Below are 16,252 nucleotides of genomic sequence, written 5' to 3'. Positions count from 1 at the left end.
TGGGCATCCTTATCGTGTTCCTGATCTCAATGGGAAGGCTGCAAGCTTTTTCCCATTGAGGATGATATTTGCTGTGGGTCTTTCATAGATAGATTTGATGAAGTTCAGGAATGTTCCCTCTATCCCTATACTTTGAAGCATTTTAATCAGGAATGGATGCTGGATTTTGTCAAATGCTTTTTCTGCATCAATTGAGAGGGCCATGTGGTTCTTCTCTCTTATCAATTTGTTCTATCACATTGTTTGATTTGCGAATGTTGAACCATCCTTGTAGCCCAGGGATGAATCCCACCTGGTCATGGTGGATAATCTTTTTAATGTGCTGTTGGGTCCTGTTTGCTAGGATCTTGTTGAGAATCTTAGCATCCATATTCATCGGTGATATTGGTCTGAAATTCTCTTTTGGTAGGGTCTTTGCCTGGTTTGGGGATCAAAGTAATGCTGGCTTCATAGAAAGAGTCTGGAAATTTTCCTTCTGCTTCAATTTTTTGAAACAGCTTCAGGAGAATATATGTACCCCAATGTTTATAGCAGCAATGGCCATGGTCTCCAAACTGTGGAAAGAACCAAGTTGCCCTTCAACGGACGAATGGATAAAGAAGATGTGGTCCATATACACTATGGAGTATTATGCCTCCATCAGAAAGGATGAATACCCAACTTTTGTAGCAACATGGACGGGACTGGAAGAGATTATGCTGAGTGAAATAAGTCAAGCAGAGAGAGTCAATTATCATATGGTTTCACTTATTTGTGGAGCATAACAAATAGCATGGAGGACAAGGGGAGATGGAGAGGAGAAGGGAGTTGACGGAAATTGGAAGGGGAGGTAAACCATGAGAGACTATGGACTCTGAAAAACAATCTGAGGGTTTTGAAGGGGTGGGGGTGGGAGGTTGGGGGAGCCAGGTAGTAGGTATTAGAGAAGGCACGGATTGCATGGAGCACTGGGTGTTGTGCAAAAACAATGAATACTGTTACGCTGAAAAAAATAAATAAATTAAAAAAATGTTTTAAAATTAAAAAAATTACAATGCTAAAAAAATGAAATCCTATATAAAACAGTAATATATTGGGAAATGAAATGAAATCCAGTAATAAGGGAAAAAAATGATGGTTGAGTGTGATTTATTCAAGTAAAGAAGGACAGTTTAAAATAATTCCTTATTATAATATTATCAAAGCAATATATATAGCCTAAGAACATGATCAACTTGATACAAAACAAACACATTTAATAAAATTAAGCTTGCATTCTTAAACAGTAAATTAAGACTATAAAAATATTTTTTATTTTTTAGTGATATCCTTTAAATCAATATTTCTTAATAGAATGGTTTAGCGGCTCAGTGGGTTAAGCCTCTGCCTTCAGCTCAGGTCATGATCCCAGGGTCCTGGGATCGAGCCCCACATTGGGCTCTCTGCTCAGCGGGAACCCTGCTTTCCCCCCTCTCTCTCTCTGTCTGCCTCTCTGCCTACTTGTGATCTCTGTCTGTCAAATAAATAAATAAAATCTTTAAAAAAATCCTTCTCAAAGAAGCACCTTTCTATTTTATGGAAAAACTGACCTTAAAAATTATTGTGTATCACAATAACCATTAAATATTATTATTAAAGTTAGCCAATATATTGGGCCAAGAAAAATAATGCATTAGAGAATCCAAACCGTCATTTTTTTGTAGATTATATATATTTTGTTCTAGGACACTAGAGAATCATCTGAAAAACCATTATTGCATTCATTCAGTGATTGCACAAATTACTAGTTTTTGAATATTTTAATGTAATATCCTTTTTAAATTTCAATTTAAAATATCTAAAAATAAAGTTAAGAAAAATTACAGGAGGAATGGAAACAAAACTATAAAACCCTAGTAAGGGTGCCTGGGTGGCTCACTCAGTTAAGCAGCTACCTCAGCTCAGGTCGTGATCCCAGGGTCCTGGGATCGAGATCCTCATTGGGTTCCCTGCTGAGTGGGAAGCCTGCTCCTCCCTCTCTCAGTTCCCCTGCTTGTGTTCCTTCTCTCACTGTGTCTCTCTCTGTCAAATAAATAAGTAAATAAAATCTTTAAAAAATGAAATAAAATAAATAAATAAATAAAATAAATAAAACACTAGTGAGAGGCATAAAAGGAGGTTAGAATAAATGGTGATGCATAATATCAGTGGAAAGGGTCAATATTTTAAAGATGTCAAATAAATGCAACTTTAATAACAAGTCAGATACATGCATTTGAAATCAGATTCACTAATTCTAAGTCTTTTGGAACAATAAACACTTGAAGATAGCCAACCAGTTACTTTTTGAAAAATATATACCTTGGGGCCCCTGGGTAGTGCAGGCAGTTAAGTGTCTGGCTCTTGGTTTCGGCTCAGGTCATGGTCCCAGTATTCTGGGATCAAGCACCATGTTGGCTTAGAGCTCAACACAGAGTCTGCTTGAGATTCTTGCTCTTTCTTCCTCTGCCCCTCCCACTCATGTGCACATTGTCTCTCTCTCTCTCAAATAAATAAATAAATCTTAAAAAATATATATATACATATATGTACATATATATATACACACACACACACATATATATATATATACACATATATATAGACACACACCTTTTGTGTGAATAATTACATCTTGCTGTTGGCACCAAAACAGAAGAGAATGCCTAGCGATAGACTCAGGTATGTATTATTACTTAGAATTTAAATAAATTAGCACTTCAAATTAGTTGCAGACTTGTGCTGGAGTAATTGGTAAACACATTGGAAAACTATAAAATTAGATTCTCAAATTGTGCCTCACCCTGAAAAATTACAGGTAGATTAAAAAATAAATGTAAAAAAATAAAACCATAAAATTATTTGAAGAACATTTAAGTAAATATTATGTAATTTAAATTACATTTATTACATACATAAATTACTTTTATTACATGTAATTTAAATTACATTTCTTATAAGAAATGTAACAATTATAATAGCAAGAAGTCATAGATTTGACAACATAAAAAATCAATATTTAAGAATATTAATATTTTTGCATACCAATTACAAAATGCAAAGGCAGATATTAAAATGGAAAATATTGCAATTTTTGATAGTACAGATGGAGGGCTATTATTTTTTTATATGTAAAAAATGCTTAGGAATAAATAGAAGACAATATGAACATACTAGAAGAATAAACATTAAAGAGTTTGAATACATGAGCCACAAAGGAAGACATACATCTGACTAATAAACCCATGGAAAAATATTCTTCCCTACTAGAATTAGAATAAATGTTAATTAAAACAAAATTAAGCACTATTTTAAAATATTTAATTACCAAAGGGGAAGATGATTGAATTCCATGTTGACAAAAGGATGGAGATCTGGGCATTCAGCTAATATTATGTATTAGCCTAGTTCTGTAAATAAACTAAAATAACATACGCATACCTGTATGCGTATATGTGGATAAAAGAAATGTCTGGAAGGACGTACAGCACAGCAAGGATCCCTGTGGGAGAGAAGATAGATGGCAATTGCTTCGGTGTGTTTTTCTCTATGTACAGAATTTCTTCATAGAGTAGTTATTACCTTTGAACATTGTTATTGTTTTATTCAATACAATTTTTGAGAATTCTTACCCTATGTCAAACATTGAGTTATAGCCTGGAAATACAATAAAAAGTAGAAATCAACATGGTCTCTGTACCCAGACATTAATGAAATAAATATAAAGTAAATGTAAAATTACATATGGGATAAATGCTATGAAGGAAGGTTTATAGGATTCTGAAAACATGAATACAGTATCTTGAGGCAGGTTAGAGAAGGTTTCCCTGCAGAATGATTACAGAGGTGAGAACTAAACCATCCGTGGGCCTTAATTAAAAGCAAAGTGGGGTGTGGGGGTTTGGAAAGAGCACTCCAGCAAGAGCGAACAGCACTCAATGATTCAACAAATATCTGATAGGTACTTACTATGTGCCAGGTGTGACTGTAAGCCCTGGGGATGTAGAGGCAAATCTGAAGAGATCACTGTCCTCTGGGAGTTTATATCTTCATGGAAAGAGAGACAATAAAAAGCTAATACAGAAATATATACAACATAGTTGTACATTATAAAATGCTCTAGTAAGGAAATAAACAGGGTGGTACAATTGAAAATAGTTGGGGAATATACAGAGTACCCTTTTAATTAAATAGACAAGGGAGACCTCTCTGGGGAAGAAAATTTTGAGCTGAGATCTGAATGGTAAGAGGCATCCTGCTCTCTGATAAGAATGGGCTAGGGTGCTCAGTGAAGGAGGGACATCTGGTCCAGCATTATCTCTCAGGTGGCCTTTGGGGAGTGGAAGACAGAGAGAAGGTCACTATAGCTGGACCAGAGTGAGCAAAGGGGGGAGTGGTATGATATGGTAGATACCAAGTCAAGTGGTACCTTGTTTAGGTGTGAGAGGTCAGAGGGAAAATCACTGAGGGGTTTGCTGAGGGCAATTGATAGATTGAGGGATTCTGACTTATGTTTTGAGAACAACTCTGGCTGCTATATAGATGAAGAGCAGTAGAGAAAAAAGCAGAAGCTGGGCTATGAGTTAGGAGGCCATTTGAGGCCAAATATCATGGTGGCCAGGACTATAGAGGAGGCAATGGGGATGGAGAGAAGAGATGGCACTGTCTTGACATGCCAATGGACTGAAAGTTGAGCTGAGGGAAGTGCTTCAGATTTTTTGACTGAGCATCCTGGTGGATGGCGGTAACATGCACTGAGGTGAGAAGACTGGAAGAGGAACAGATTTCTCAGGGTGGAAGATGGGAAATGTTAAGTTGGAGACACCAAGTGGAGATGTTAAGAAGATAATTAGATATGTGGATTAGGACTCAGGTAGAAAATGATGGCTGGTCATCTAGGAAGCAGATAACGTCACTGATCAAAAAGACAGGAAGAAGAGAAAATTGGAGCCTGGAAATGACACTGGGGCCAATCTAATTCTTTCAAAGTTGATAGAGCCAGAAGAGATGATGGAGAAGCAGAGGCCTAAGAGCTGGTTCTGTGTTGGGAGGAAGAACGGACAGCATGAGGGTCTTAGAGGAGGGCTAGGTTGGCTGACGTGAAGAGCAGGGACCCAGCACAATAGGGTTCTTAGGAGTAGTTAGGGGTCAGAGGGTATTCACTGGTAATATCAAGAATTTTAGTTTTTACCATCCAGGAGCATTGTGTTACTGTTTTAAGTTTCTAAGAGGATAGTATGGATGGGAAGTAGAACTTATAATCACATTCCTATATTAAAAAAAAAAAAAAAGAACCGTTCGAAGTACAATGCAGACAACAGGAAGAATAAAAAATGGATCTAGGTACACCACTTAGGAGGTCCAAACAAGAGATAGGATAACCTGTTATCAGGAGCTGAAGTGCCCATGGAGAGAAGTGGGTGGACACAGAGACAGGAGATACGAGTCTGTAGAGTCTGTAAGATGTGTTGGATGTGAGGCACTCTCTTGGTTTCTGGATTGCAGAGACTGATGATGGTGCCTTTTACTAAAAGAGGACTGAATTTTGGGGAAAAGATTATGAGTTCAGATTTGGTCATGTTAATTTTGAAGTACCTGATACCCATCCAGATTTGTGAAGTAGGCAGTTCAAGCAGGGATATATACAAAACGTTAATTATAAGGCTAGCAAGCTGAAATTTGGCAAGAGCCATAAGAATGGATTTTCTTTAATGAATGTGTTAATAACCTCTTTCAGAGTCAGAACTATAAGCTCTTTTGAAAGAAAGTCAATTTTGTAAATGGAAACTATATAACTAAATACCATTTATTGAGTTCTTTATCCTGTGTGTTTACTCTATGTCAGGCATCTACCAAGCATTCTATATACCTTATCTCATTTAAATCTCTCTGTGCTATGTTAATATAATCTGCATTCACAGATACAAAAACTGAGGGTAGAAAAGTTGAGTAAAATTTCCAAGTTTATAAAGCTAGGAGTTCCTGGGGCTTTTTTTTTTTTTTTTTTTTTTTTTGGTCATGGTTTTTATGATCCCATTGTTTGTGCTCTATATAATAAAAATATTAAAAACAAAATTTCTCAGTATGAGTCCTGATGATTTTTTAGTGAGTTTATATGAATAATATGTAATTACCTTAGTGCATCCATTTTATGGAGAGCATTCCTTTTTTAACCTTTTAAAAAAATATAAAATAATTGAAACTTCACAAGAAGTTGCAAAAATAGTGGAGTTCTCATGTACACTTTACTCAGAATTCCATGATAATATATTTCATAACCTGGACATTATAAAATTTAGCAAGTAGATATTAGTCTAGTATAACTGAAGTATAGACCTTATTCAACCCATTTTTTTAAACACTTCTCTATAGTCTTCTTTTGTTAAAAGTCAGTTTATTAAGTCTTTCTAATGCATTGTTATGGAGACAGATTCTATTCAGACCCCCTTAAGGATTTTTACCAACAAAATTACATATCTGAATTTATTTGTGTTTAATTGAGTTATTTTATGAAAAACATTGAAGTGAAACCTTCAGAGGAAAAATTTCTTGTGAAGTTTATAGACTTAACTCATAGACTCATTCAAAGTAGTCTTAACAAGATGTTTGAAACAATATTATTTTCTTTTGTTCCACATTATAATATAAATTGATCTCTGAGTTAAGTTACTCTTCATTGTTGCTCTGCTTCAGTTGACTTTGGGGGAGACTGATGAACAACATGTTGGATTTTTTGGACTTCAGAAAAGTCAAGAGAACTTATACTTTGATTTATACTTAGATTGAAAGAAATTGGATTTTTCTGATTATAAATATTAACTAGAGGTCTTGCTGTGAATCATGTAAGCATGACCATGTGTTCTTTGAAGTTAAGTGGTTACTTGATCAATCCTATGTAAGTTTTAGATTTTATCCAGGTCATTGCAAGATTTTAAACAGAGCAGGGACAAGGGCCAATTCATGTTGTAATCTGGTTCATCCTGTGTGGAGAGTTGACTGTTGGTGGGGACAAGGCAGAAGCAGACAGACTGTTAGGACAGTGCACTACCATTACAAGTGACACATGCTGGTGGCCTGGTTTAGGGTAGTAGTGAAGGAGGACGGACTGGTGAAGTACGTGTTGAAGACAGAGGAAACATGAGCTGCTGATGGGTTGGGTCAAAGAAAAAGAGAATAATCAGAGATTACTGTAAAACTTTTCACCCGAGCCACTGGGTGAGGACTCCTCTGGTTTACTGAGAAGTGGGAACTGGGAGAAGAGTAAGTTTATGGAGAACCTTCTTCAAAAGCTCTCATATTTTTTCTTATTTCTTTTCTCATTTACTTTTTAAAGATAGTGTGGAGAGCCTTATCCACTCCCTTTGCCCTGTCATTTTCTGTTTCTTCTGTTCTGTCCTAACTCACTCTGGTATTTATGAGGAAAGAACTCTGAACTAAACAGCAAATCATTTGTCACCTCAACCTTGCCCGAGGACCCTCTCCTTCCACACTGACATCATTGCTGCCATCATCTATCTTGCCATCTCCTGCATCAGATTGGTGATGGTATATTTTGACTGTACTTTGGGTACTTCTTTCTGATATATTACCACTTCACACATGTGTGTCCATAACAATTATTTTTACGAAGCTCCCTAAATACTTGATAAGTAAAATAAAGAGGTACTCAGTACTCTTGAATTGTGTCTTGCCTTGACACTCCCTGCTTATCCTGAAAATCTACCACGTGATTTTAATAATATGCTTCTTGGTGACTGTTCCTAAGCTACTTGAGGCATCTCTGTCCTTCCTCCAAGTAGCTTCTACAGGAGCAGGAAAATATTGTTTTTTATGGATTGTTTCTATTATTTAGCACCTAGTACATAGCAGAACACAAAAAAGACTTCTAATAAATGCCTGCTACCTTGAATGGATGTATCTTTTCTGGAAATCAGAACTCATTGAACCTCTTGATTCAGTGGTATAACACCTAATAAATAAGAATCTCACATTTGTTTTTAAAGACCACTATAATTTACTTTGCTCATTGCTCAAACTTCACTACTCTACTATAACAATTTTATTCAAGCAATATTACAATGTGGAGTTGGTGGCCTTATTCATTTGTTGGCAGGTGTTCGGGATCACGTATGTAGCCTGCAAAAGAAGATGGTTCTGTCTGGTCCAGTGAACTAGTAGGTTCTAGTCTCAGTTTGGCTATTGTCTCCATGCTGAGAAAAGGCACATGCTGAGGTAGGAACACAGGATGGAAGCAGTATGCTATGATGAAAATGAGCTTGAATTTTGAAGGAAGGCAGAACTGTAATAATTTTAACTGTGCAATTAGGTAAATGTATAATTTTGAGCAAACTGCTCTTTCTGACCCTCAAGTTCTTATTCTGTGATATAAGAATAAAATGTCTGGCTAATAGACATTTTAAAGGATTAAGTGAATTAATGTATATACAGGCACAAAGTAAGCCTTAACATGTGGTGGTGATTGTGGTTATATTAAAAATACGTGAAAGTAGCCTTTTTCAATCCACTTGGGAAATTGTGGCAGGCACTCCCCCAATCTCTCTTATTTCTATATTTTGACCTCATGTGCATCTATGGAAGAAAAGGTTTCTACATTCTGTAGGAGACAAGTAAACCTGTCAGGCTTTTCCTAGCTTTATCACCGGAGGGTAAATTTTTCTCTCTCCTTAGTTTCAATTCAAAAGTCCAGGCAACTGTCATTGATAGCACTGTATTGAATCATTGAAATCTTCTGAGAATAGAACTTAAATGCTCCCACACACAAAAAGTAAATGTGTGAGGTCTCCATGCTGATTAACTCGATGAGGGCCATCTTTTTACAGCATCTATATAGATCAAATCGGCACATTGTGTGTTTTAAATATCTTACGTTTTATTTGTCAATTATACCTCAATAAAACAGATACCATGAAGTCCAAGGGAAGGATTTTCACAGACAAAGGCAGGTTGGATTCCTCAACCACGTTTCACAAAGGGACTGTGGGACTATAATCAGCAGTGCTCAGTAGGACACAGAATTAGGATGGTTGTTAAGGAGAACAGTTCTCAGAAAAGATGTAGTGAGGGGTTCCTGGGTGGCTCATTTGGTTAACTGTCTCCCTTCTGCTCAGGTCATGATCCTGGGATCCCAGGATTGAGCCCCATATCGAGCTCCCTGCTTAGTGGGGAGTCTGCTTCTCCCTCTGCCCCCTCCCCTCTCTGCTCATGCTCTCTCTCTAAAATAAATAAAAATAAAATCCTAAAAAAAAAAAAAAAAAAAAAAAGGGAAGAAAAGATGTGGTGGATTTTGTGGAAAGAAAGGAGAAAGGAGGCCGGTTAGACGAATAGTTGACACTTATGATAACTCTTCTTATCATCATCAATGCTGACATCGCTACAACCATTCCCTTCAGTACCTCTCACAGTACAATGCAGGCTGCGAATCTGCAGTACCTTTCAGTGGTGCTGAAAACAATGAAAAAAAGTTTAAACTGAAGTTTAAAAACAAACTAGAAACTGATAGAATTCGGAAATCTATGGCTATCCCTATTCCTGGGAAGAAAACATCTTGGCATCCAGACACTCCGAGCCTGTGGTCAGATGCAGCCATCACCATTAAGACCTCCCCAACGTTTAGTTAACAAATCCATTTAAGTGGCGGGTGTTTATATATGGATGTCTTGTGCATGGTTGTAAAAACTTTTTGAATCGAATAGGAAAGAATAATTTTTTTTCCTTTTTTGTAATTATGTTCTTTTGACCAAAAGTATTATATTTTCTCAGAACTAGATAAAATGTTAGTGCCAAAATAAAGAAAACTGTGCTGACATCTTGTTTATATATTTTTAAAGGTTTTCTTTCAGGAGATTTTGCAGTGATTATTCATAGTTTCCTCTCTTTTCATATGGTTTTCATTTAGGTCCAGTTATGCTGCAAACAGCTCTTTTAATTTTTTTGTTTATTTATTGTTTTAGGTGTTTTTTGCTCAGAACAAAAAGGTCTATCCTCTCCCCTGTAGCTATAAGAGTCTCACTAGTGTTAAGCAGACAGCTGGGCTTCAGGCAGTTCTGAAGGTAGGATTTCTTGAAATGGTTGAAGGGTAACCAAATAATAGAAGCCTGTGAGTGGAAAGTGTGGATGTTGCAATTAAAGAAAACTGATACTTGTCCGACAGAACCATCTAAATTCTTGATAATGGGGGTCATGATTTTCTTTGAAATTACCACTATTGCTGTGTGGACACAGAAATGAAAGGGGCCATATTCCTGCCATATGTATATGGTCCTTTGTGACATATGGATTCCCAAGGCTTCAGGAGCATAGGGGAGAGATTAATTTTCATGAGCCTGCAAGGTTTCAGAAGCCTTAATGGAAAAAGTCAACTTAATTTCATTTGTATTTTTCACATAAAACTTGGGCTAATGGCTTCATAGTTCTTCTTTTTTTTCTGTCAAGAACACTGCTATGAGATATAGGGTTTATATAGCTAGGTAGCCATATTTTTATTGAATATAACATAATCAAAGTTGAATAGCCACAGAAAGCAAGAGTACAAAATCAATTGCAAGGCAGCAGTATCTATGGTGTCAAAATTGGATGGAACAGAGGTGGGGATTGGGTATTCCATGGGGAAGAGACTCCCATGGGAAGACTTCTTAAAGGCAAAGGAACTTCAGTCAGTTTTTAAGAATGAGTAGACTGAAGGGCAGAGTAAAGACAATGATATTTTAAGTAATGGGTGAGAAGTACATAGCTATTTCTTGGGAGAGAGAACAGATTCATCTGGTTGGAACAGAAACCTTATTTAAGGAAATTAAGGAATGAGGTTCATTCATTTTAGTTTACATTAGATTTCACTCTTTGAGTTGTATGTTCTGTCAGTTTTGGTATGATGACATGCATCCATCTTTATCATATCATACACTGTCTTGTTTGCAGTCCTCAAAAATTACAAGCTGGTAGCTGCATCATTGTTTGAACTGTGTGACAATGTGCCAGGAGATGGACCCATCATTTCTAGTGTCCCTCTGCTTCTGAGCAGGTTTAGTTTTATATACACTGGAATTCCTGTACAGTGAAGTAAAAGAAGCTATCTCTGTGAGCACATGGTATAGACACGATGTAGAATAAATGTGGTCGAAAAGAATCTTTTGTTTTTTATCTCTTTTTCAATCCCCAAATTGCTACCTACTTTCTGTTGTTTGAATAGAAAAGATAATATGAAGAACTAGATAGAGTATAAACAAATGTGGTAATGTTTAATTTACTTTTGGGTTTTCCCATTATTTTTTGGTACAACACTAAAGAATGTGGACTTCTTTCTAAAAAAAAAAAAAAATGTCTGGGACAGGCATGGAGGGTGGGCTCTATCTCCTACCAACGTTGTACATGCCTTTTCCAAGTGTAGACAAAAATCTGTTCACAAGTACAAGTAGCAGCTGTAGCCAGAACCTTCGGGGTGGAGGATGGAGCCAGTCCCAGTAGGACCAGCTGGGGGTGGTTGTCCACGCAGACTCTGGCCCCATCAAGGTGTGCCTTGCAGGAGGGAATATGGGGCAGGCCTCCTAAGACACAGAGGAAGGGGCCCTGGCATCACACCCGACACTGGGCCAGGGGCTCTCTTGCCTGGGTGGAACTCTCTGGAAGTTCCAAGGAGCCCTCAGCATGCCCCATGGGCTGTGTCTGGGGAAAAGATCTCATGGCAGCACTGTACTCTGTCCTGCAGAGACCACACTGTGGCCACTAGTCTAGGGTTTTCTGTATATCTCAAAGCCTCTGCCCTAAAAATACCCTATGACCACAAGAAATGAGTTTTAACTCATTTAATAAGAAACTTTTCAGAACATTATAGTGCCTATCATCTGAAAAACTTTTTTCAGCAGTGCAGATAATAATAAAAAGATTATCCAGATGACACTTAACATGAAGGAAAGGATCAGTTTCTTTTGTACTGCCAATTGACTTTGGTGTGCCTTTATATTCATAACCTCATTTTCTTTTTAAAAAAGTATTTTTTCTTACTATGATGTATCATCTGTTAATTTAGAAAATTTACATTTAAGTGAAAATCACTAATAAACTCACCATCCATAGGTGGGCTAATATTTTACTGTGCATCCTTCCTGTCTTCTGTTTTCTCTGTGTGCACTATTTTTATTTAAAAAACAAATTGGTCATATTGTTTTATATCCTTGTTCTTTCAATCTGCACATCATGAACACAATGTTTTGTAATTTATGCTCTCCTACAAAGCACTTTTTAAATGACTGTATGGTATTCCATTGTATGGTTCACAGATTTTTCATAATTTTGTGGATTATCTTGATATCATTCTGAGATGTGGGGGTATTGGGTCTTTTAAGATTTTATTAATTTATTTGAGAGAGAGAGAGTACAAGTGGTGGCATTGGGGAGAGGGAGAGGGAGAAGCAGACTCCCCTCTGAGAGCAGAGCCCAATGCAGAACTGGATCCCAGGACCCTGAAATCACAACCCGAGCCAAAGTTGATGTCTAGCCAACTGAGCCACCCAGGCACCCTGGTATTGGTTTTTTTTTTTTTTTTTTTTTTTTTTTTTACCATTTAGCTGGGGAAGGACTATGAGTCAGACAGGTGAGGCAATGTTATTTAGTGGAAAGAACCTGGACTTAATCAAACTTCCCTTGTCCTAATCCAACCTCTGGCTCCATTCAATGATCTAGTGTTAACCTTTGTTATTTCCTCTCTTTGAGTTTAGTTACTTTTCCTTTAAAAACTAGCAATTACTTTAATATTCTGTATGTAGGATGTCACGACAAACGAGGAACTAAGGTAAGACTAAATTTTTTCATTAAAATTATAGCAATTGACAGTAGTCTTTTTTTCTGTGACTCTCCCTCTCCATCTAAGCTCAGGTGTACAGACATGAATTAGTTATCTTGGTTCATAGTAGACTTGTACCATTGACCCACAAACAATCCCCTGTAATTTATTTGAGGGTTTTTTTATGTTAATATTATATTGAAACCTGTATATTTCATCTCCCTTGGAGTAAACTCTTTAAGGATGTCTACTAGTCAAAATACAAGTTGCCATTTAAAAAAATGCAAATGACATATGTTTTATTTACCACTGTGCCTCTAGCATCTACTATAGCGTCTGGTGCTTACCCGTTGTTCAATCAATAAATGTTTCATGATTGAATAGCATTCACATGGACTTATTCCCTGGGTGAATATTTATGGGTAGAGGAGAATCTCTTGTCAAAGCTTGCTAAAATGTGGACATTAGCAAAAGAGGCAGGTTATTAAAGTAGACTTATGCCATTGAGTTTGGTAATGACTGTAAATGAAGAATAAAGCAGACATATTCACTAGGAAAGGCTAGGCAGCAGTGAAAGACTGAACAGAAGTTTTATTAAATGTGAGTTAAAAAAATGAAAAGGAACAAATCATCATTGTTTCATATTGTGGTAGAAACAGTGTTTGGAACATAGCACACTCAAGAAATGCATCCCAGTAGTGCCTGCAGTAACATAGGGTTGTCAGAGGGAAGCTTTCAATATTGGCATTTTTCAGATGAAGATGAGAAACTCAGCAAAAAGATTTCTTAAGGTCACATAGCTGGTAAGTGACATCTCTAGGATCCATGTTATATCTGTCTGACCATGAAGAAGGTAGTAGCCTTAATACATGATGATAAATTGCTCCCAAAAATGGCATAACAGTTCTTTAGAAAATGTGAGAAAAGATTTCTTCTGAACCACTTTTACTTTTCAAGCCATTTCCCAATCAGGGAGAAAGATGCCTTTTCTAAGAAACCATGTGTCATTGGCATATAGTAAACTCTGGAACTTTTACTCTTTGTCTTGTACTTAGGGCTACAGAATCTCTTTGTAATCCTTTTGACGTATACACATAAGCCAACCATTGGCTCCATAAACATTAAACTTTTCACAAAAGCCTTTTTTCTGTCTTGACTTGTTATCTCTAAGTCAATCTGGTGGGAGTTGGCAGTTGCAGGGGATTTCCTTTTCTCTTTGGAGTTGGTAGGTGTTCTGGGTTGCACAGCCAGTAGACTTAATGACACTTTTGTGCTGTTACAGAATTATAGTACAGGACACAGTGGATTGGCGACCCCATGACAAAATCGTCCTTAGCTCCTCTTCTTATGAACCTCATGAAGCAGAGGTCCTCACTGTGAAAGAAGCTCAGGCTCACCATGTTAAGATCCATGAACGGCTCAAACACCGGCATGTTGGTAAGGCTTTGGTTTGTTGGGAAAGGGAAATGGTTGAGCCAGAAAGAATGTGTTCAGAAACCTTCCTGGGGCTCTTGTGTCCAGTGGCCGTTCAGAGGGAATGGATAATACCTTGCTGCTCCCTAAACTCATCCTGGAAGTCTTTACCTGTATCCCTTCATTAATTGTGTTGCCTAACTTTTAAATTATACTGAGATGAGAAGGAATTTTTGTTAATTTAATTTTTGCTTTTTACATATAATGGCAAGTCTAGAAGCAAGCAGAAAGATTAAGTATCTTGTTCAAGCAAGCAGAAAGGTTAAGCATCTTGTTCAAGGTCACTTTCATCACTAAGCCACAATAAACCTCGTGGGAGCTGAATTTCCAGTTCATTCCTTAGCACAATGAATCATGAAATCACTTTGAATTTGGCAGTTATTGTAAATAATAGCTTCTTTTTCCATGCTCAGGAATGTGTCCTTCCTAACACTTTATGTACTATTACTACTATTAAAAAAAAAAGAAAGATAAAAGCCAAATACCTTTTTAACAAAAAAAGTGGGAATATTTTTATACACTCTGCACAGTTCAAGTATATTGCACATAAATTATAAATAACTATGAGTTTCCTAGTTCAGTCCAATAAATATATTTAATCCAAGAACTCTAACTAATAAGTAATAAAACATGGAAATGGAGTAGGGAATATCTTTTCGTTTCTGATATGGGAGAGGAACATACATGTATTCAACAGGATTATGTTTAAAGTTGTTTCTAAGTAATAATTCCAAGGACGATTTCTTTTTTAAAAAGTGGAGGAGAAAGGAGAATTCTCCAGCAGTCCTTGCTCATAGGATGTGAGATATGGTATAAACAGAGGGCAGTGAATCAGATCAGCAGGGCACTCCATTCCCACCCCTGAGGAGACTCCTTCAGGCAGGGCTGAGCTTAAGACCGGGTCCATCCCAAGAGGGCACTGCCTCTGCTCTTTGTCGCTTTACTCCTATACATTGCTACTTTAGCTCTGTCACCACCTTTGTCAGTCTGGGATTCTTCACTCTCATCAGAGAGGTCCACGGACAATGTACAGCCAAACACTCAAGTCTCACGCCTATGAATTTAAGGAAGGACATTGGGGACCCCACTAATTGCACGGGTGTGCCCTGACTTCCTTGTCCCAGTACCCACAGTTATTAAGGAGAAATGAATTCTTGCTCGAACACTCTCACTCTGATCCCAAAGAGAGATATGTGAACGAGCTTTTCATTTCTTAGCTGACATTTGTGGAGAACGCCCGAGGAAAAGCAACCTTAATGTTGGTAGGACTTCCGAGGGGAGAGAAGTGTTTTCATTTGTCAGGTTCTCTGGGTCCCCAGCTGGCAATTTTTGAAATAGGTTTTTAAGGTTTTGTTTTTTTTTTCCTTGCCCAATTTCTATTGCCCTAGGAAGCGTCCATGTCATGGAGGATGGCCGATCCATTCGTTTGGCTGCAGAGGTTGGACTTTTGACCCGAAATATACAAATACAGTCTGATATATCATGCAGGGTGAGACTACTTGTGGGGTCCTTCAGAAAGTCCAGCAGTGAGGAATTTTCAGGTAAATGGAATTTGAAGTTCCTAACCATTACCCATTGGAGCCTATTCATCTGGGACACTCAGAAATTCCAACTGTGAGAATTTTCATGTATAAAACAAAACGTTCAAATTAGATGGCTCCTTTGTACTCTGAGAAGCTATGAATTTTGAGTTCTAATCTGTGCTTAATTATCAGTCTGATGTTAAAATAATATACTAGCGATCAGCACATATGCACATTTTTACCTCAAAGAAAACATCTTCAGCAGATGTGAAATTTCCTCTGCTTTGAAATTATAGATGATTTAATGACCACTTGAATTTTATCTCTTTCCTGAATTTCTATTACTCTTTCCGAGTAGCATGCTATATCTGATGGCAGGCCTCAGCTCATGCTATAAATTAATGGCATAAATTTAAATAAAAATGATTTCCATATTCTAGACTGTTTTAAGGATCAGTTCAAT

General features: G+C 37.2%; 1 protein-coding gene across 12 annotated transcripts in view; it reads left to right on the top strand.

Moving 5' to 3' along the window:
- The window catches only part of PKHD1 (PKHD1 ciliary IPT domain containing fibrocystin/polyductin), a 475,771-nt gene that overhangs the window by 321,927 nt on the left and 137,592 nt on the right, over positions 1 to 16,252 (top strand). For all 12 annotated transcript variants that reach the window (XR_006385080.1, XM_044252662.1, XM_044252680.1 and 9 more), the window contains 2 exons: positions 14,076 to 14,230; positions 15,655 to 15,807. Coding sequence is in view for 11 of the 12 variants with exons in the window: in XM_044252662.1 (XP_044108597.1) it covers positions 14,076 to 14,230; positions 15,655 to 15,807 (308 nt within the window). In the remaining variant the exon portion in view is untranslated. The remainder of the gene's footprint in view (positions 1 to 14,075; positions 14,231 to 15,654; positions 15,808 to 16,252) is intronic.

Source organism: Neovison vison, chromosome 1 (genome assembly GCF_020171115.1).
Source record: "Neovison vison isolate M4711 chromosome 1, ASM_NN_V1, whole genome shotgun sequence".
NCBI classification, from domain to species: domain Eukaryota; kingdom Metazoa; phylum Chordata; class Mammalia; order Carnivora; family Mustelidae; genus Neogale; species Neogale vison.
The sequence above is the reverse complement of the archived record's forward strand: the minus strand, read 5'-3'. Positions and strand labels throughout refer to the sequence as shown.